Source organism: Dendrobates tinctorius, unplaced genomic scaffold, assembly GCF_039654945.1.
Source record: "Dendrobates tinctorius isolate UK_male_01 unplaced genomic scaffold, ASM3965494v1 ptg000060l, whole genome shotgun sequence".
Classification (NCBI taxonomy): Eukaryota; Metazoa; Chordata; class Amphibia; order Anura; family Dendrobatidae; genus Dendrobates; species Dendrobates tinctorius.
This window is the reverse complement of record NW_027361728.1, coordinates 5,536,722-5,559,002: the sequence shown is the minus strand read 5'-3', so window position 1 is coordinate 5,559,002 and position 22,281 is coordinate 5,536,722. Positions and strand designations below refer to the sequence as shown.

The following is a 22,281-nucleotide window of genomic DNA, read 5'->3' as shown; positions in this document are numbered from 1 at the left end:
TCTCTGTGTGGCATGTGAAGTCTTAAAAAAATTCTTTACAACAGTTTTGAAATATTTGAGGGGTGCGGGTTTTAAGATGTTATCACATTTGGAGAGTTTCCAATATAAAGGGCCAATAAAGCAAATTTAAATTTAGATAGTTCCCTAAAGAAACAGGTTTTGCAAATGAATTGAAAAAATGAGAAATTGCTGCTCAACTTTTAACCCTTCTAACATCCTAACATAATAAGACAATGTTTGAAAAATGATGCATTTGTGAAGTAGACACATGGAAAATGATATTTATTGATGATTTTCTACTGCATGACTAACTGACAAGAATAAAAAATTTGAAAGTTTGAAGATTTCAAAATTTTCACCAAATTTCCAATATTTTTACAAATAAACACAAAACATATCCACCTAAATTTACCACAATCACAAAGTAAATTGTGTGACGAAATCAATAATATTAGATTCTCTGGAATACATAGTAGCATTCCAGATTTATTACCACATGAACTGACACTGATCAGATTTAAAAAATTTGGCTTCGTCATAAAGGTCAAGATTGGTTCATTCATTAACGAGTAAAAGTAAAAAACATATAAAACATACATATTAGTGATGGGCGAGCCCTAAAATGCTCGGGTGCTCACTGCTAGGGTCGAAAAAATTGGAATACTCGGGTACTCGGACAGAACAACGAGCCCAATGTAAGTCAATGGGAGACCCGAGCATTTTTACCACGATCCCTCCCTGTGTCCTTTAATGGTCTAAAAACGACTGAAAATTATGGAAACACTGCTCAAATGACACGGGGACATCATGGGGATCGCCTCTGGAAGCATTCCTGACTCCTAGTTCACAGCTTTAAACAATTTTTTCAGAGTTTCATGCCATTTTTAACGGTGCACCAAAAAAACATACCAAAACGAAACCAAAACGGATTTTTCTGGGAAATATGTTAAGGTACATCCTTTTCAGGTTAATGACTTGTATATAAGGCAAAATAATTAACCCCAGACCAAAATGTTTCTACCCCAGTTGGGCTATGTTCAGACACAGCGTTTTTGAAGCGTTTTTCAATTTTAACGTTGCTTTCAACCAATACAAATGCATTCACTGGGAAATGTCATTGTAACATTTAACAACCCTAGCTGGACATGTGGTGTGTAACACATAAGCAGACACATCTTGTTTCATTTATGAAGGCTGGACTTAAAGTCACAGAGCCTATTTTTACAGGGGCATCAGGCAGCATTAATCTTCTTAAAGGGCCATTATTAATCAGCAGGTCTCCTAAACTGTTATTGCCTAGGCATTGAGAGGATTGGCTGCCAAGAATTACAACGCACCACAAGACCCCTTTCACGAGAGGTACAGGAGGGCTTCCTGAAAAATTATTGCATTGAATGTAAGGACTGGCCTGCCCAAAAGTTACATGCACCCCAATAAGCTTTTCAAGCCACATACTGGATGTTCACTGGAAAATCCACTTCACATTATTGATTTCATAATCCCAAACTATTTTCTTATGCATTGTCTGCAAGGCCTGCCCTGCTGCCAAGTTATCTGCACCCCAATATGCCTTTGAAATCACATACTGGATGGGCACAGGAAAATCCACTTCACATTATTCATCTTGTACTCCCATTCTGTCTTCTTTTGCATAAACTGCAAGGACTTCCCTGCTACCAACTCATATGCACCCCAATTACCTCAATCCCACCTTGGCAGAAACATGTAAGGAGGGCCTCTTAGCAAAAAATGTCCCATTAAAAAGGAGCATCTCCTAGACTTGTAATGCCCGTTCACTAAGTGTGTTGGCTGTCAAATATTTTCCCTTGTGTGGTACACCTAAACCTTTTCCATAACAAGTATTTTACACCCAGCAAAACCACTCGCCCTTGTTCGGAATTCGACCATGGATGTAGCAGCATGGAACACTGTAATGCTGGCGATCTAGTGGCGGCAGATGATGAGACGTGGAGGAAGGCCTGATTTAAAACTATGCCCAATTTAAAGGAGCGGGTTTCCTAGACTTGGAATGCCCATACACTAAGTGTATAGCCTGGCAAACATTTCCCCTGTGGGATACACCTCAACCTTTGATGCACAGTCTAAACACCCACCCTTTTTACTAATTTAACACTAGCTGTAGCTGCATGGAACACAAACACTTTTGATCCAGTGGCAGTGGATGATGAGACTTGGAGGAAGGCCTGATTCACTAATAGGCCCAATTTCTCAGTGCGGGTCTCCTAGACTTAGAATGCCCATACATTTAGTGTATGGGCTGGCAAACATTTCCCCTCTCGGGTGTAAATATTTTTTAAATTTTGGTGACAGCCATCATAACACCCTTGCACATAGAAGGCCGGAGTATGATTGAATCCATTCACCCTGGTGTTCAAGTGGTGGTGGACAGTGAGGATGAAGAGAAGGAGGAGGACACCAAATAGGAAAAAACACGAAGCGTATATTCCATGTTTGGTTATGAAGAGGTGCATGTGAATACACCTCACAAAAAAACACTACATTGGAGTTTATGCTTTGCTGTCATCATTTGGTGGTGTCGCGAAGTCAAGCCCAATCCATCCCTTGTTCATCTTTATAAGAGTCAGCCTGTCTGCATTTTCCATAGAAAGGTGAATGTGCTTATCTGAGATAATGCCACCAGCAGCACTAAAAACCAGCTCGAACAAACCGATAGCGGCAGGGCAGGCCAGGACCTCCAAAGTGTAGAGAGCCAGCTCATGTCACATGTCCAGCTTGAATACCCAATAATTAAAAGGCACAGAGGAATCACGAAGGACGTTGATATGGTCAGCAAGGTACTCCTTCAGCATCTTAGAAAAGATTGCATTCCTTGTAAGATTACCCCGTGCTTCAGTGCATGGGTGATGGGAGGGTCTTTGAAAACTGCTGGAGTGGACTTCTGTCTGTGTCGCTTGTCCTGCTTGGTTGGCCAATGAAATGTTATCTCTGCCGCCTGTGTTTTGAGAAGGGAATTTTTTTAATAACTCTGCAACAATGGCCCTATGGTACTGCACCATTTTGGTACACCTGTCTGCCTCTGGAACAAGAGATTGAAAGTTATCCTTGTAGCATGGGTCTAAAAGTGTCACTAGTCAGTAATGACTGTTACCCAATATTTTGACAATACAAGGGTCAAGGGGAAAGGCAGTGTAACAAAGTCAGCCATGCATGCCAGACTAGTAACAGGCAAGCCTTCCCTGTCCTCACCAACAGGACGACTGACCAAGGTGTCCTCCTCCTCTTCTTCTTCTTCTCTGTCCTCAGGCCATCCATGCTGAACAGAAGGTATGACAGTTGTGGTTGTAGTCCCATCTATATCTCATGAAAATAGCTTCTGTTCTTCCTCCTCCTCTTTCTCATTGTCAACCAATTCACGTTGGTATGACATGAGGCTGGGTTGTGTGTAATCACCCTGTATGGTTCCTTGACCTATGTCCTCGTGCTCCGACTGCAATGCATCCTCTTTCATTGTGAGCAGACAGCTTTTCAGAATGCAGATGAGTGGGACAGTGATGCTAATAATGGCATCATCGCCGCTCACCATCTTGGTGGACTCCTCAAAGTTTTGGAGGATGCCAGATATGTCTGACATACATGTCCACTCCTGAGATCTTTTGTGGGGTGTCAAACCTGAAACACGACGGACTTGTTGATGCTGGTATTCAACAATTGCCCTCTTCTGCTCACAAATCCTTTCCAACATATGTAGTGTAGAGTTCCAATGTGTGGGGACATCACACAACAGTCGGTGAGCCGGAATCTGCAAACGCTGCTGAAGCACGGCAAGGGTGGCGGAACCTGTAGCTGACTTTCTTAAATGTGCACACAGGCATAGTACTTTAACCAGCAGATCTGGCAACTCCAGGTTTTTAGAAAACATTGAACAATGAGGTTCAGCACATGGGCCATGCATGGTATATGTGTCAGTTCGCCTCGCCTCAGAGCCGCCACCAGGTTCCTGCCATTGTCACACACAACCAAACCTGGCTGGAGATTCAGCGGTGTTAGACACACATCTGCCTTCTCTTTCAGAGCTGTCAACAACTCTTCAGCATTGTGCGGATTGTCACCTAAGCAAATTAGCTTCAGCACAGCCTATTGCCGCTTTGCTTTGGCAGTGCTACAGTGCTTCCAGATTGTGACTGAATTGATCCTTTCGGACATGGAGGTTGAAGAGGAGGAGGATGAGGAGGTGCAGGAGCTGTACACAGTGGGAGCAACCCTGATTGACATAGAGCTCGCAATCCTTGGCGTCGGGAGGACATGATCCATCCCAAGGTCTGACTGGGTCCCAGCTTCCACTATGTTAACCCAGTGTGCCATCAGCGAGATGTAACATCCCTGGCCACAAGCACATGTCCACATGTCCGTGATTAGGTGTACTTTCCCAGTAACTGCATTGTTGAGGGCACGGGTAATGTTGTGGGACATGTGCTTGTGTAATGCCAGGATGGCACAGCGGGAGAAATAGTGGCGGCTGGGGACCGAGTACCTTGGAACGACCACCGCCATCAGGTTGCTAAAAGCTTCCGTCTCCACGAGCCTAAAAGACAACATTTCGACCACAAGCAGACAAGAAATATGAGAATTGAGTACTGTGGCCTGTGGGGCGTTGGCTGCGTATTTACGCTTACGTTCCAATGACTGGGGTATGGACAACTGTAGGCTGAGCTGGGACAAGGACGTGGACGTGCTTGATGATGGTGGTATTTGACTGTGGGCAACAGCAGGTGCAGGGCAGGATGCATCTTTGCATGCACCGTGTACAGGGGATTTTCTTTCATGCACAACAGTGGAAGAACCAGTGGTGTCACCCACAGACACTGTTCCTGGAGCCTGGGGTTGGGCCCACAAAGTCGGGTGCTTGGTTGCAATGTGCCTGATCATGCTGGTGGTGATAAGGCTGGTAGTTTTGCTACCCCTGCTGATGCTGGCATGACAGGTGTTGCAATGGCCTGTTTGGGGTTATCGGCAGAGTCTTTAAAAAATAACCAGACTCGGGAAGACCTAACAGTTGGACTGGCAACTTCCGTCAGGTTGGTATTACAGGGAATGGATGCACGCCTTCTGTCTGCAGCCACCACACTGCTTCTTCCTGCCTGAAGTGGTGCGATGCCTACCTCCCCCTGTGTGCTGCTGTTCCTTGTAAAAGTGAAAAATGAGTCTAAAATAACATTTTAAAGGAAAAATTACAATTTATTTTTTTCCATTCCACTTTGCTTTAATTCTCTGTGTGGCATCTGAAGTCTTAAAAAAATTCCTGACAACAGTTATGAAATATTTGAGGGGTGCGTTTTTTAAGATGTTATCACATTTGGAGAGTTTCCAATATATAGGCCTCTTAAAGCAAATTTATCTTTAGATAGTTCTCTCAAGAAGCAGGTTTTGCAAATGAATTGAAAAAATGAGAAATTGCTGCTCAACTTTTAACCCTTCTAACAACCAAACAAAATAAGGGAATGTTTGAAAAAAGATTCAGATGAGAAGTAGACATATGGAAAATTAAAATTATTTAATTATAGCTGGGTTTTTTTCATTTTGTCTTTTGTAGGTTTTGTATGCTTTTTGGCCATGTGAACATGCATTTATATGCTGCATGTGTATCAACTAAAACCAAGCTCAATTTTTGTGTATTTTCTTTGTATTTTTGCATTCTGTGCAAGCTGGGGTGTGGCCTCCCTCTCCTGAGCTGGAAATTGTATTTAAAGGCTTACCCTGACTGGTGTCCAGTGGTTGGGACCCGGTCCTTGTCTGCCCTTATTCACACAGATGTCAACTTTGACACATGATAAGTTTATTAATACTAGACAGTGTAGGACCGCCCCGACCACAGAGTCACCTTGTCGATGTTGGGACGGCTTTTATGCTATGTTTGATCAAATACAGTATTACTAAGAACTCTGTATGTTTTAAATGCACTTTTGCTTTTTACTTATTTAATTATAGCAGGGTTTTTTCATTTTGTCTTTTGTAGGTTTAATATATATATATACTAGCTGAAGAGCCCGGCGCTGCCCGGGCATAGTAGCTAACTGTGGTTAGTTATAGCAAATTATAATTATCCTCCATCCCATAGTCCCCTGCCCAGATACCCATCATACATATCCACGATCCCATAGGTTCGTGCCCATATACCCATCATACATATCCTCCATCCCATAGTCGAGTGCCCATATACCCATCATACATCCTCCATCCCATAGTTCCATGCCCATATACCCGTCATACATATCCTCCATCCCATAGTCCCATGCCCATATACCCGTCATACATATCCTCCATCCCATAGTCCAGTGCCCATATACCCATCACACATCCTCCATCCCATAGTCAACCATTATGACATCATAATGAGCGGCGGGGCTTGCAATCTATGATGACATCAGCGTTGTCATGGCAACCATTATTACATCATAATGAGGGGAGGGGCTTGATACACACACTTTTTCCCCATTATGTAGATAGGGGCAAAATTGTTTGGTGAATTGGAACGCGCAGGATTAAAATTTTGCCTCACAACATAGCTTAGGACACTCTCGGGGTCCAGACGTGTGACTGTGCCAAATTTTGTGGCTATAGCTGCGACGGTGCGGATGCCAATCCCGGACATACATACAAACATACACATACTTGAGCTTTATATATTAGATGTCTGAAAAATCTGAAGAAAAAGTGATCAAAAAATGCTGTCAAAAAATCATAACAAAATGAATCTTCAGCTCATTGCGCAAAAAAAGTCCTTATACAGCTCTGTTCACGAAAAAATAAAAAAGTTACAGCTCTCAGAATATGACAATAAATTATCTTTTTCTATTAAAAAAAGGGTATTAGTGTGTGACAAAAGCAAAACATTAAAAAAAAAAATAATATGGTATTGTTATATTCATACTGACAGGAAGACTAAATCTGTCTATTCCCTTGTGTCTCCCGAAAAATTGAGCAAAAATAAAATTAGGACCTATTCTTGTGTTGTTGTCTACTTGTTCATTCTGCTTCCCAAGAATCTTATTAAAGGGAATCTGTCACCCTTTTTTTTTCCCTATCAGCTGCTGGCACTGACATCAGGGGCTTATCTACAGCATTCTGTAATGCTGTAGATAAGCCCCCGATGTAACCTGAAAGATAAGAAAAACACATTAGATTATACTCAGCGGAGGAGGCAGTCCGGTCCGATGGGTGTTGCGGTCCAGTCCGACGCCTCCCATCTTCATACGATGCCGTCCTTTTAATCCTGCGCTGTAGTGGCTCCGGCGCAGGCGCACTGCTCTGCCATGTTGAGGGCAGAGCAGAATACTACAGTGCGCAGGCGCCAGACCTCTCCCATCACCTGCGCACTGCAGGACTCTGCTCTGCCCTCAACAGGGCAGAGCAGTGCATCTGTGCCTGATCCACTACAGGATGGGAAGAAGAGGACGACATCCTATGAAGATGGGAGGTGTCGGACCAGACCGCGACACCCATTGGACCGGACCGAACACCAAGGTGAGTATAATCTAACTTGTTTTTCTTATCTTTCAGGTTACATCAGGGGCTTATCTACAGCATTACAGAATGCTGTAGATAAGCCCCTGATGGCGGTGGCGGCAGCTGACATGATGCTCTCAATCTATTTGAACCAAATTTGTGTTCCAAAATTCAAATGTTGCTCCTTCCCTTCTGAGCTCTACCATTTGTCCTATTAGAGTTTTCTGACCACTTGTGGGGTATCAGCACAGTCAGAAGAAAGTGGGTAACAAATTTTGTCATCCATTTACTCAAGCTATTCCTGGTAAAAGTGAAAAAAATGAGGCTAAAATAACATTTTAACGGAAAAAATAAAATTATTTTTTTTTTCCATTCCACTTTGTTTTAATTCTCTGTATGGCATCTGAAGTCTTAAAAAAATATTTATAGTTTTTAAATATTTGAGGGGTGTGGGTTTTAAGATGTTATCACATTTGGAGAGTTTCCAATTTATAGGCACAATAAAGCAAATTTATATTTAGACAGTTGTCTAAAGAAGCAGGTTTTGCAGAACAGGTTTTGCAAATGAATTGAAAAAATGAGAAATTGCTGCTCAACTTTTAACCCTTCTAACAACCTAACAAAATAAGACAATGTTGAAAAAATGATGCAGATGTGAAGTAGACATATGGAAAATGATATTCATTAATTTTTTTGTACAGCATGACTAACTGACAAGAATATAAAAATTGAAAGTTTGAAAATTGCTAATTTTTCAAAATTTTCACCAAATTTCCAATATTTTTACAAATAAAAACAAAACATATCCAACTAAATTTACCACAATCATAAAGTACAATGTGTGACGAAAACAATAATATTAGATTTTCTCAAATATGTTGAAGTGTTCCATAGATATTACCACATGAAGTGACAATGGTCAGATTTAAAAAAAAAAATTGGCTTCGTCATAAAGGTCAAAATTGGTTCAGTCACTAACGAGTAAAAGTAAAAAAAGTTACAGATAAAACATATACTGTAGATCTCCAGAAATGCAGTAATAAGATTATTTTGTAAGTAATATTTCTAAATAATAGTAATACAGTTACCAAATAGCAAATGGTATCACTATATTGGTATACCAAATCTAATATTCCAATAACACTGCATAAAAAAGAAATAACGCCACAACATGATCATATATTATTATTACCATATAAAGTCTGAATATAACTACCATGCTGTTACTGAGCAAAATTGACTATACAGTGAGCAATATTCCAATAATACCACATAAGATGGATAAATACTGCCACACGATGGCCAAGCCACATATTACCACGACATACTGACCAAATAATATCACCACTCTTATCATTAACAAAAATTGCTGTGCTAACATTAATATATACACTAGTAATAGATATACACAGGAGCTCTGTGGACAGTGTAAGAGTATATAGTACAAGTAAATCCAGTGACTGACAGATGATGTTTCTAATTGTCCCCTTATGTGGCACCCATAAATTAGTAAAAGTCCCCTTTATGCCCCCACAAAGTACTAATATCTGTCTTTACACTCAAATACAGCAGTGGCACCAATATAGTTATTGCATACACCTCTTATACCTAGATACAGTTGAAATGGCTTAAAATATTGTTTGGACCACAATGGGGAATATTATCAATGACCCAATGTTAGGCGTCTGGGTTCTGCGTCTGCTCTGCAGGAATCCAGAGCCTCACATTCTGCGGTCTCCTGCTGTCTATCTACTGCAGAGAAGATTACTTTGCAGCAGACCACTCCAGAGACTAAGTTCCTCTGTGCTCCTACTGGGCATGGCACGATGCGATCTCCCATTGGAGATCGGGAGTCATGTGCCCAGGTCCTGCTCCAGATCTCATTGGTCCATCTCAGAGATCTGCAAGGTCCCGCACTGCTATAAAAAGTGCGGATGACCATTCGGCCATTCGCTAGTATAGACTTTTCAAGCTAATGTGTGAATGGTGACGGATGTATGACTCTGGTGACTGACTCATTTGAAACCCCTTCCCTCTGATATTACGCATGTGGATAGGGAATTAGTGCAGCAGTCAGCGCCAGTCAGTGGCAAGCCTTAGGCCACTGTGCACACCGCACCTCTACTCTAGCATCCGACATTGCGCCTGCTTCCTAGCTTTGTCGACTAGCAGCCGTGCCCTACACTGCTCTGCAGTTGCAGCCCTCCTTGACGTCCGCAGTAGCGACGCCGCACACATGGTAGGTCTAGACGGATGCAGCTCCTCTGCCTTCGGTACTGCTCCTGTGACCAGATACCGTTTGTGCATTTCCCTGTTGTCTGTGACACTAACAGGCTCAGCGTTCTCGTATGTTTATGTTGCGGCGCCTCTGTGTGTGAACAGAGCCCGCTTTGCGCACTTTGGGTGAAGTCGGGTGTGCATTATACCGCCATATTGCTTGTCTGTCGTTACCTAGCAGCGGTGTAACATCTACTGCACGGTGGACCCTGAGCGGCGAACGCACTTTATTATTTATTTTTGTTTAGTGCGTTCCGCCTTTCCTAACACCCTCATTGTAGAGCAATAGTGTCACCTATACTATACAGTTGTGGCCAAAAGTATTGACACCCCTGCAATTCTGTCAGATAATACTCAGTTTCTTCCTGCAAATGATTGCAAATACAAATTCTTTGGTATTATTAAATTCATTTAATTTGTCTTAAATGAAAAAACACAAAAGAGAATGAAGCAAAAAAGCAAAACATTGATCATGTCACACAACTCCAAAAATGGGCCAGACAAAAGTATTGGCACCCTTAGCCTAATACTTGGTTGCACAACCTTTAGCCAAAATAACTGCGACCAACCGCTTCCGGTAACCATCAATGAGTTTCTTACAATGCTCTGCTGGAATTTTAGACCATTCTTCTTTGGCAAACTGCTCCAGGTCCCTGATATTAGAAGGGTGCCTTCTCCAAACTGCCATTTTTAGATCTCTCCACAGGTGTTCTATGGGATTCAGGTCTGGACTCATTGCTGGCCACCTTAGAAGTCTCCAGTGCTTTCTCTCAAACCATTTTCTAGTGCTTTTTGAAGTGTGTTTTGGGTCTTTGTCCTGCTGGAAGACCCATGACCTCTGAGGGAGACCCAGCTTTCTCACACTGGGCCCTACATTATGCTGCAAAATTTGTTGGTAGTCTTCAGACTTCATAATGCCATGCACACGGTCAAGCAGTCCAGTGCCAGAGGCAGCAAAGCAACCCCAAAACATCAGGGAACCTCCGCCATGTTTGACTGTAGGGACCGTGTTCTTTTCTTTGAATGTCTCTTTTTTTCTCCTGTAAACTATATGTTGATGCCTTTGCCCAAAAAGCTCTACTTTTGTCTCATCTGACCAGAGAACATTCTTCCAAAATGTTTTAGGCTTTTTCAGGTAAGTTTTGGCACACTCCAGCCTGCCTTTTTTATGTCTCGGGGTAAGAAGTGGGGTCTTCCTGTGTCTCCTACCATACAGTCCCTTTTCATTCAGATGCCGACGGATAGTACGGGTTGACACTATTGTACCCTCGGACTGCAGGGCAGCTTGAACTTGTGTGGATGTTAGTCGAGGTTCTTTATCCAACATCCGCACAATCTTGCATTGAAATCTCTTGTCAATTTTTCTTTTCCGTCCACATCTAGGGAGGTTAGCCACAGTGCCATGGGCTTTACACTTCTTGATGACACTGCGCATGGTAGACACAGGAACATTCAGGTCTTTGGAGATGGACTTGCAGCCTTGAGATTGCTCATGCTTCCTCACAATTTGATTTGTCAAGTCCTCAGACAGTTCTTTGGTCTTCTTTCTTTTCTCCATACTCAATGTGGTACACACAAGGACACAGGACAGAGGTTGAGTCAACTTTAATCCATGTCAACTGGCTGCAAGTGTGATTTAGTTATTGCCAACACCTGTTAGGTGCCACAGGTAAGTTACAGGTGCTGTTAATTACACAAATTAGAGAAGCATCACATGATTTTTCGAACAGTGCCAATACTTTTGTCCACCCTCTTTTTTATATTTGGTGTGGAATTATATCCAATTTGGCTTTAGGACAATTCTTTTTGTGTTTTTTCATTTAAGACAAATTAAATGAAGATAATACCAAAGAATTTGTGTTTGCAATCATTTTCAGGAAGAAACTTAGTATTATCTGACAAAATTGCAGGGGTGTCAATACTTTTGGCCACAACTGTATATACATAGTGTTCCTCAATCATTCGCATGAAGTAACTATGTCCCCAATTGACCCTATACAATAATAATTTCCCCCCATTGGCCCCATATAGTATAATTGCTCTCCTATTGGTCCCATATAGAAATAATATCCCAAATTGGAACTATATTGTAATAATGTCCCACCAATTGACCTCGTATAATAATAATGTGCCCCAGTTGGCCCCATACAGTGATATTGCCTGCCAATTGGTGCTATACACTAATAATGTTCCTAATGCCCCCAATACTGTAATAATACGTCCATCCTTGCTCTAGTATAGTATTAATCTCCCTCTTCCTGGTACTCTTCGTATAGGCTTAAAAAAGATTGTTCTCACATATCCCTGCACCCACAAAAAGCAGCACCCTCTTTGTCCTCCAATTCTGACGTAGGCAGGTGTTTCAATTGCAGTGATGTCATTGCCCCACCTGCTGGCCTCTGAAAGGTTGGAGGCTTGTGTAGATAACATGGAGAACACACATCCAGGTGGAAATAGAGCTGTCATCGGTGTGCCTCCATCATCCATGGGTCTGACCCTTACTCCCCTGTTTTCATATTAAAATAATGTGCTCTGCTATGATGTTGAAGTCAACCTGTCAGAACATTTTTTACATAAAGAAGTAGAGGTATGGCTGTATCAGGGCTTACACCCAGTAAAAATTTTACCTTATTTATAGAGACCTGATGTGACAGTCATCAGAAAGCTAGTGTAGAAATCATTTGTAAATCAGCCTGGAGGGGCACTGAGGGTGTTTTGGCGGTGTGTCTAGTTAGCAGTGCACAGTCTATATTTTACATCAGCTCTTTTTCTTTTAGGTGCGCTGTTTAAGAGTACAGAAAATTAGATATGTTTGGAACACATTAGAAGGAAATTTTCAAAAAATTGGGTAAGTCTAAGAAATATATAATATTTAAAGAAGGGCAAAAGACAAATGGATTTACCAAAAAGTTGTCTTTGGTCAAACAAAGTATAAAAGTTATTCAAGCAAATGTTTGTCTATACTGAATAATAATAATAATAATAATAATAATAATAATAATAATAATAATAACAACATTTAAAAAAATACACTTTATTTATTATTGTCCTGATTTTTATTTTATTTATTTTTTAATAAATTTAAGAATAGTTTTCCGGTTTAATTTAGGATTCTAGAAGATGAATACTCTTGTTCAGATATACAAGCAAAGTTTGGCTCTGGTTTAACAAAAGAAGAGCAGGAAATGCGGTATGTGTAGACATCACATTACAATATTTTGTGTTAGTTGGTTGTTACTTTGCTGTTCAAGGTTTACTATAATGCCAATATTTCATTATAATTCATTTTTAAATTCAGAAAACAAATATGTGGATTGAACAAACTTGAGGTAGAAGTTACTCCAATCTGGAAGCTGTTTTTTACAGAGGTGAGGGATTTATATTTCTTTTCTCATAATACTGTTTTTCACCTTGTAAAGTAAGGGACAGAAATATGACAGAAATGCTGAGGACTTTGTCATCCAAATTTGTGAGGCAGAAAATATGTAGCGTATTACAGTACAAGTAAAAAGGAAGAGGTTTTTCTGAATTCCATCTACTTGCTGCAGAAAAAAATCATCATGAAAATTTAATTATAAAGCAGATTTTAAATCAGCAGCATGTTCATTTATGTTTTAGATCAATTTGCTGATTTCTTGTGAATTTTTCACAACCCTGCAAATCCTCCCCAAAAGTTTTGAATACAATCAATCACTATGTTCTTCACTACTGATCAGAGGCGTAGCTAGTGTTTTGGTTCAGGGGGGCGAAACTTCTGAGTGGACCCCTAACCAGGTAACCTTGATTATAACTGGGTGATGCACCCTAATAGTGGAGGAGAACCTCAGCAGATGACCGCGCTGTTGCTGAAAATAATCGCTATATATAGACCAACATTGATATTACCGCCATATGGTCAGTGGTAGATACCAATCCTACAGCACATACTGTATAAGAGATCACAGCACAGCTACAGATAATGACTTACAACTGACGTTCTGGCCCAGACCGAAATGATAACTCCTCCAGCCAGGACTCGGCTACAGAGATTACAACAAAGACACATTTCACTTCTCAGATTTTCAGTACTGTCCAAAATGGGACTATCCTCAACCTGCACAAACTCCTCATCCTGCTAATACCCCAATGCTGAGCCGCTGCTGCCGTATGTGTCCCTATTAATGCACCTGCTGTGTGGCCCTGTGTGACCTCTAAATTTTAAAGCAACCCTCTAGAAAATACTAAGGCCTGGTTCAAGTGCCCTAGAAAACAGTGCCCACATTTTGTCCCACAGAATGTAATATTGCCCTGTGCGTGCCCATTTGACAGTCACAGTAAATTAAGTTCCCCTATAACAATAAGTGCCCAGTTTACATTTAATAATGTCCCGAGTCTCCCCCTGTACAGCTCCTCTATACACAGTATGATGCTCTTTTATACACAACATAATGCCCCCTCACTGTATATATACTGACCCCTTAATAGCCCCCAAACTTTTTAATGGCTCCAACACTGTATAATGGCCCCGTCACTGTAATCACCACACTGTATGATGAGCCCCTATATAGCCTCCATATAGCATAATACACCAGATAGTTCTCAATATAGCATAATGCACTCCCCATAGGTTCCCATATTGTATAATGCACTCCCCATAGGTCCACCGTCTCCATACAGTATAATGCACTCCCCATAGGGCTCCATATAGTATAATGCACTCTTCATAGGTCTCCATATAGTATAACGCACTCTCCATAGGCATACTCTATACTGTATAATGCATTCACCATAGCCAGACTCTATACTGTGATATACAGCAAAAGTGAGAACTAAAATTTAACCTTTAATACAACAATTAAAAAGATAACATGAAAGTGCCACCCTTGTGAAAACACAAATATAGTGGTTGTATGATTATCCTAGAGCAGTCAGATGCCATCTGACTGAAAAAGCAACCACCTCAGGATGAAATAAGATCTATTCTGCAGTAGTCAGAAAGTCTATATACGTAGAGAATAATGTTGCAATTATAAATAGCTGGTACACAGAAACGGAAAACCAACCATAGAGAAAGCAAACATCATAATACTGGCTGCATATACAATGATATCTATGACAGAAAATATCAATATGTAGATATAAAATAGAAAAAAATGGAACGTTCTCACCGATATCATTTAGCCATAGAAGGGGAAGGAGATGATCCTGGGTTATAAATCCCACCTCAGGATAGAGACCGACATTACCCTGTCAATCCCTATGGGTCTAGCAGTAGTCTAACACCCATTAACTCCCGCCCTTACAAGGGCAGTCCACAGCTATCCCTAAGCTGGACATGCCCTACACTTTCCCTCAGAATGTCATCCCAACACGTTTCTTCCAAGCTGAATCATCAGAGGACTAGCTTGAGCTGGAAAAAAAGTGCTAAAGTGCTATGATATGCCCTCTGCTATCTGTACTGTCCACGCTGCCAATGGTCCAGAATGGAGTAGAAGATCGGACAGGTTTAAATGTGATTTTTATTTATCATCGTGTTTTGAAGTAAACAAACTTCATCAGGACAAACTGCATTGGCAAATAAAAATCACATTTAAACATTTCCGGTCTCCTAATTCATACTGGACCATTGGCAGTGCGGATTTATACCCACTCACTTCCATTTTTACAAGTTAAAAATATTGATGTCATACTTTAATTGTCTACTTTTGTCAAAAAACAGTTTTTACAGCTTGGATTTCTTGGTGACCATGAAGCAGGTTTCACAGCAGTACTCTGTTATTTAATACTGTATGGGTTATTTCTGACAAAGATGAAAAAATGGAGTAGCCATAAACCACCAGAATAGAATAAAAAGCTAAATTTATTTAGTTACATGAAAAAAATATCAAATAACATTACAAAATAGGTCTTGTACCAAAAGGAGGAACAATAAACATAAAGGGGTGTTCCTATCCATCAAAGATATCATCCATGGGAGAAAAAATCACCAAGTACTGAAGTCATATACATAGGTGACAGGTGACAAGTGTAAATAATTAGAAGTTCATAGATTAAAGCATCTGAAAAAATTCAGTTCATATAGAAGATCAGGAGGGTAAAAGAGAGAATAAAAAGAGGAACTATAGATGTGTCGGCGTAATGTGAAGTACACGTTGCTCGAATTTTGTGAATTCACAAAAAAAGTTATACAGTCAAGTGTCCATGTGTATAATAATCTCACTCATAGTCACAAATCGGTAGTAAGATTTGCCACTTACCCATGGTGTATGGAGATGGAACACCCCACACTGCCTCGATGCGCGTTTCGCTTTTGCTTTCTCTTGGGGAAATGCTTCAAGTTTTAAGTGCTTAGATTTATTGGTGACAATGAAGCACATTTCACAGCAGGACTGTGCTATTCAGTACGGTATGGGTTATTGCAGCTTTTCCCCTATTGACGGTATGCAGTAAAGCTGTGAATTGTTGCTACGTAACTATTTTCCATTAATTCTTATTCCCTTTATTTTATTTTGCATAGGTTTTGAATCCATATTACATTTTTCAAGCTTATTCTTTGAGTTTATGGTTTGCTATTGGCTACTATGAGTATACTGCAGTTATTCTTGCGATAACCTTGCTTTCCATTGGTGCCACAATATTTAATATGAGGATGGTAAGTATTCTTATAGCTGTAATGTCTAGGCATCATATATATAAATATGTATGCATGTATGTAGATATATACATATACAATATGTGACAAATTATACATGTATATCTATATATATCTATATATATATATATATATATATATACACAGTGCTGTGCAAATTAACTGGGACAAAGCATTTTTTTAAGTAAATTTGTAAGTTGGCTACAAGTCAGTGATTCAAACCAGTTTTAACTGCTTTGAAAAGGCATTCACACGCGTTCAAAGCAGTTAAAACTGGTTTGAATCACTGATTGGTAACAACTTACAAATTTACTTAAAAAAATGCTTTGTCCCAGTTAATTTGCACTGCAATTTATATATATAGATATATATATATATATATATATATATATATATATACGTATATATATATATATTTTTTTTTTTTTTTGACCAGCACCACCTAAAATGAGTGAAGCACATGTGAAATTATATGATTTTATTATAAACAGCTAAGGAATACAGTAGCACTCTGTAACAAGGTATGGTATATGAAGAATATATGAATTTTAAATGCAATTAATTAGAAAGTATTGAATCGAGTTGACAGGAATCAATTGTAATTCATATTTCCTGAAATCTGCAGGTCCCGCCAAATTTGAACAGGGTTGTTTGATTTGTGGAAAATTCTCAAGAAAAGGTCATCACCATTTAAAACATTGTAGTAGATTACACCTTTACAGACTGCTGCATGGGCTTCACCAACATACATTATCTTGCAGCTGTATGCTAGTCTCTTTTTTTAAATTATGGAAATTACAGGACTGATAAACATTTTAACTGAAATACCAACGATAAAAAGTGGCAATATATTTTGTAAAACATCTCAATTTATTCATTATCAAGTATGAGCACTGCATTCAGAATTATATACATTTACATGCCTTGGTATGAGTTATTAATGATTGGATAGTGTTCTACTACCCTGAATGCACTTGGGCAAAGTCCGCTGCTGTCAGATCCCTTTGCAACTTCCAACTAATGATGTTCCAAATGTACTTAATGGAAGATAAATTTCAAGACACTGCAGGCCATCGAAGCAAGGTTAGGTTATGCAGGTACAATCAGATCTCACATACCATGCCTAATGTGTCAGTGTCTGCACAAACCATCAGAAGGCACTTGCACAACATTGGGCTATGAGCCAGATGTCCAGCTACAGATGTTTCATAGACCTCATGCCACCACTTAAAGTTGCAGAGCAAGACAGCAATGGAGACTGGAATGGAAATCTATCATCTTCAGTGTTAGCAACACTTTTTTATTGAATGCGATGACAGCTGGAGATTGGTCTGGAGACCATGTGGGCATACCATGAATAGGGTTTAATAAGAGAATATCACACCAGTTCTATTTCTAGAATTATGATGTGAGGTGGAATAACATATATTAGACAGACCCCTCTATTTTTCAATCCACTGTTCGAATTACTAACTCTTATTATTAATAATAATAATAATAATAATTTTATTTCTATAGCGCCAACATATTCCGCAGCATTTTACATTATAGAGGGGACTTCTACAGACAATAGACATTACAGCATACCAATAAACACATAGATCAAAACAGATACCAAGAGGAATGAGGGCCCTGCTCGCAAGCTTACAATCTATAAGGAAAAAGGGGAGACACGAAAGGTGGATGGTAACAATTGCTTTTATTGTTTGGACCAGCCATAGTGTAAGAATTGGGTCTTCCTGTTGCTGCATGAACCAGTTAACAGTCTAAATATGTAACAGTACAGACACAGAGGGCTATTAAATGCATAAATCATGTAGGAACATGATTTGAGGAACCTGGTTATGGTAAAAATTTTTGAATGAGCCACACAGGGATATTTAGGTTAATGAGTTGAGGCGGTAGGCCAGTCTGAGCAAATGCGTTTTTAGGGCACGCTTAAAACTGTGGGGATTGGGGATTAATCGTATTAACCTGGGTAGCTCATTTCAAAGAATTGGCGCAGCAAGTGAAAAGTCTTGGAGACGGGAGAGGGAGGTTCTGATATATTGAGGATGCTAACCTCAGGTCATTAGCAGAATGGAGGGCATGGGTAGTGTGGTAGGCTGAAACGAGGGTGGAGATGTAGGGTGGTGCTGAGCCATGGAGTGCTTTGTGGGTGAGGTTAATAAGTTTATACAGAATTTTGGAGTGGATGGGTAACCAGTGTAAGGACTGGCACAAGGTAGAGGAATCGGTATAACGATTGGTGAGGAATATGATCCTAGCTGCAGCATTCAGGATGGATTGAAATGGGGAGAGTTTGGTAAGAGGGAGACCGATTAGTAGAGAGCTACAATAGTACAGACGAGAATGAATAAGAGAAACAGTAAGAGTTTTTGTAGAGTCGAAAGTAAGAAAGGGTCAAATTCTAGAAATGTTTTTGAGGTGCAGATAACTAGAGCGAGCCAATGACCGGATGTGGGGGGGTGAATGAAAGCTCAGAATCAAGTATGACCCCAAGACAAAAGGCATGTTGCTGTGGAGTAATGGTGGAACCACACACGGAAATGGCAATGTCGGGCATAGGTAGGTTAGTAGAAGGAGTAAACACAAGGAGCTCAGTTTTCGACAGATTCAGTTTCAGATAGTGGGAGGACATGATGTTAGAGACAGCGGTAAGACAATCACTGGTATTTTCCAAAAAGGCAGGCATGATATCAAGAGAAGAAGTGTATCATTGGGTGTCATCAGCATAGAGATGGTGCTGGAACCCAAATCTACTGATTGCATGATCAATAGGGGCAGTATACAAAGAGTAAAGGAGGGGGCCTAGAACTGATCCTTGAGGAACCCTAACAGTAAGGGGAAGATGAGAGGAGGAGCCAGCAAAAGATACAGTAAAGGAGCGGTCAGAGAGATACAGTGCTGTGCAAATTAATTGGGACAAAGCATTTTTTTAAGTTAAATCGTAAGTTGGTAACCAGTCAGTGATTCAAACCAGTTTTAACTGCTTTGAACAGGCACTCACACCTACTCAAAGCAGTTAAAACTGGTTTGAATCACTGACTGGTAACCAACTTATGATTTAACTTAAAAAAATGCTTTGTCCCAATTAATTTGCACAGCACTGTAGGAGGAGAACCAGGAGAGAATGGTTTCCTTGAGGCCAATGGAACGGAGCACAGCAAGGAGGAGCTTATGATCCACAGTGTCGAATGCTGCGGAGAGATACAAGAGAATTAGCATGGAGTAGTGACCATTAGATTTAGCTGTTAGAAGATCATTAGATACTTTAGTGAGGGCTGTTTCAGTAGAGTGAAGAGAGTGGAAACCGGATTGTAGAGGATCAAAGAGAGCGTTATCTGAGAGATAGCTGATAAGTCAGACCTTCCAGGGAATATTACAGTAGAGACAGGTCTATAGTTAGCGGCACAGTTTTGGTCAAGGGATGGTTTTCTAAGTAATGGCTGTATGATGACATGCTTAAATGAGGAAGGAAAGATACTGGAAGAGAGAGAGAGGTTAAATATTTTTGTTATGTGAGTGGTGACAGCAGGGCAAAGGGACTGGAGGAGGTTTGATGGAATCGGGTTACTGGTGCAAGTGGTAGGGTGAAATGATGCAAAGGAGCGTGATGACTTCTTCTTCTGTCACTGGTTCAAAATAACAGAGTGAGGTAGATGCAGTGGGGGAAGGAGGACAGTGCATGGTATTAGGTGATTGGGAGATAATTTCCTGTCGGATATAGTCAATTTTTTCTTTGAAATAATTAGCCAGATCGTCCGCGTGGAAATACATGGTTGGGGCCTGCACTCTTAGGTTGAGTAGGGAATGAAAAGTGTCAAAGAGACGCTTCAGGTTATTGGATAGTGAGGTGATGAGGGTGTTGAAATAGGTTTGTTTTGAGAGGTGAATAGCAGTGTTGTATATTTTAAGCATAAACTTATAATGGATGAAATCTTCGGGTAGATTGGATTTTCTCCACAGACGTTCGGTGCACCTGGAGCACCACTTTAGGAAGCGTGTTTGCAGCGTGTGCCAGGGTTGTTGCCGTCTGTGCCTAGTTATTATATGTATAGGAGGTGCACTTTCTTCCAGGGCACTTTGAAGTGTTTCATTTAATGCTTCAGTGCAGAATCAGGACATGAGAGGGAGGAGCTAGGGGTCAATGATGACTGCAACTTCTTAATAAGTTTCTGGGTGTTAATGGCCTGTATGTTTCTAAAAGTGTGGAAAGTTGGGGTGACCTGGGCGGGATGGCAGTTCTTGATAGAAAATGATAGAAGGTTGTGGTCAGAGAGCGGGAGAGGGGAGTTTGTGAAATCATCCAGTGAGCAAAGTCGGGAGAAGACCTAGTTGAGGGAGTTTCCATCTTGATGCATGGGGGAGTTAGTATGCTGCAAGAGGCCAAAAGAGGAGGCTAGAGATAAAAGGTGAGGAGCAGATGGTGAGAGGGGAAGAGCAATGGGAATGTTGAAGTCTCCCATGATGAGGGTGGGGATGTCACAGGAGAGATACTGTGGAAGCCAGGTGGCAAAGTGATCCAGAAACTGATGGGAGGGCACCGGAGGACGATACAGCACTGCCACTCACATGGAAAAGGGGATGTAGAGCCTGACAGTATGGACCTTGAAAGAAGGAAAGACAAATGAGTGTACTTGAGGGATAACCTGAAAGGTACATTTGGGTGATAGGAGCAGACCGATGCCTGCACCTGCTATGTTGTCCGATCTTAGTTTATGAGAGAAGTGTAGTCCACCATATGAAAGAGCAGCAGCAGCGGTGGTGTCTGACTGCTGGTTCCAGGTTTCAGTAAGAGCCAGAAGGTTAAGAGAATCAGAAAGGAAGAAGTCATGGATGAAGGAGAGTTTATTACACACTGAGCGAGAATTCCAAAGGGCACAATTAAAAGAGATAGAAGACATGCAGGAAATATTAATAAGATTAGAGGGTTTTCTGAGTGCAGCAGTTGAGGGGTTCGACTTACTATGACATGGGGGGCCGGGGTGGGGAGACATATCTCCTGCGACTAAGAGAAGGAGGAAAGAAAGAGTGAGCAGATGGTTAAGTGATTTGTGAGAGCGTCTCGTGTGTTGGATGGTGCAAATGAATTGATCTCTGCTGTTTAGCATTGTGAAAAGAGTGTGAGTGCTATACATAGGAGAGGAAAGGACAGAGGGGCCGATATGGATGGAGTGTAAAGAGTTAATGCAAGGTTTATGGATGTGAGTGAATGCAGCAGCCAGGATATAAATTATACAAATGCATATGGTATATATTTGTGGTAATCCAAATGTACAGGGATTAGATTTATTAATTTGTCTTACCTGTCTCCTGCTCTGTCTAACTGCCATGTTATAACTCCCTGTACTTTGATAAATGCACTTCAATTAAATGTACATAAATGCCCACCTGCATTGGCAACAGTTAAGGTATGCATGGGCACAAAGAATTTTGTTCACAGAGGAAGGTATATTACAAAAAATTCCATAACACTTCCAGCTAAAGAAGATAAACCATTTCTCAGTGAATAGTTCACCGAGGAGGATGGCAGGAACAGGCTAAGCCACCAGAAAACCAGAGAGGTTGGTAACTAAGCGGATTGCAGACCCCTGATCCTACCAACACAACTAGCAGTAGCCATGGAACGTTCCTAAGATGCCCTAGACGCTTTGTCACAGCTGGAGAACAAACTAAGCCTGAAGTCAGAACGTTGAAATCTAAACTGCCCCGGAGCAGATCCCCAGAGGAATAGACAGCCCCCAAACATATATTGTCGGTGAGATAAGATGAGACACAAACACAGGCAGAGAACAGACTGAGCAAATGGTGGGGCCCAAGCTGTCTATATAGGATAGGACAGAAAATACACTGTCTGCAATCACGCAAAAACCCTGAAAAATCCA

General features: G+C 40.8%; 1 protein-coding gene across 1 annotated transcript in view; it reads left to right on the top strand.

The window, feature by feature from the left end:
• LOC141092478 (probable cation-transporting ATPase 13A4) overlaps positions 1-22,281 on the top strand; it is a 349,711-nt gene that overhangs the window by 106,983 nt on the left and 220,447 nt on the right. Inside the window, exons 4-7 of the mRNA XM_073578646.1 lie at positions 12,540-12,610; positions 12,872-12,952; positions 13,061-13,130; positions 16,259-16,393. Of these exons, the coding sequence (XP_073434747.1) occupies positions 12,540-12,610; positions 12,872-12,952; positions 13,061-13,130; positions 16,259-16,393 (357 nt within the window). The remainder of the gene's footprint in view (positions 1-12,539; positions 12,611-12,871; positions 12,953-13,060; positions 13,131-16,258; positions 16,394-22,281) is intronic.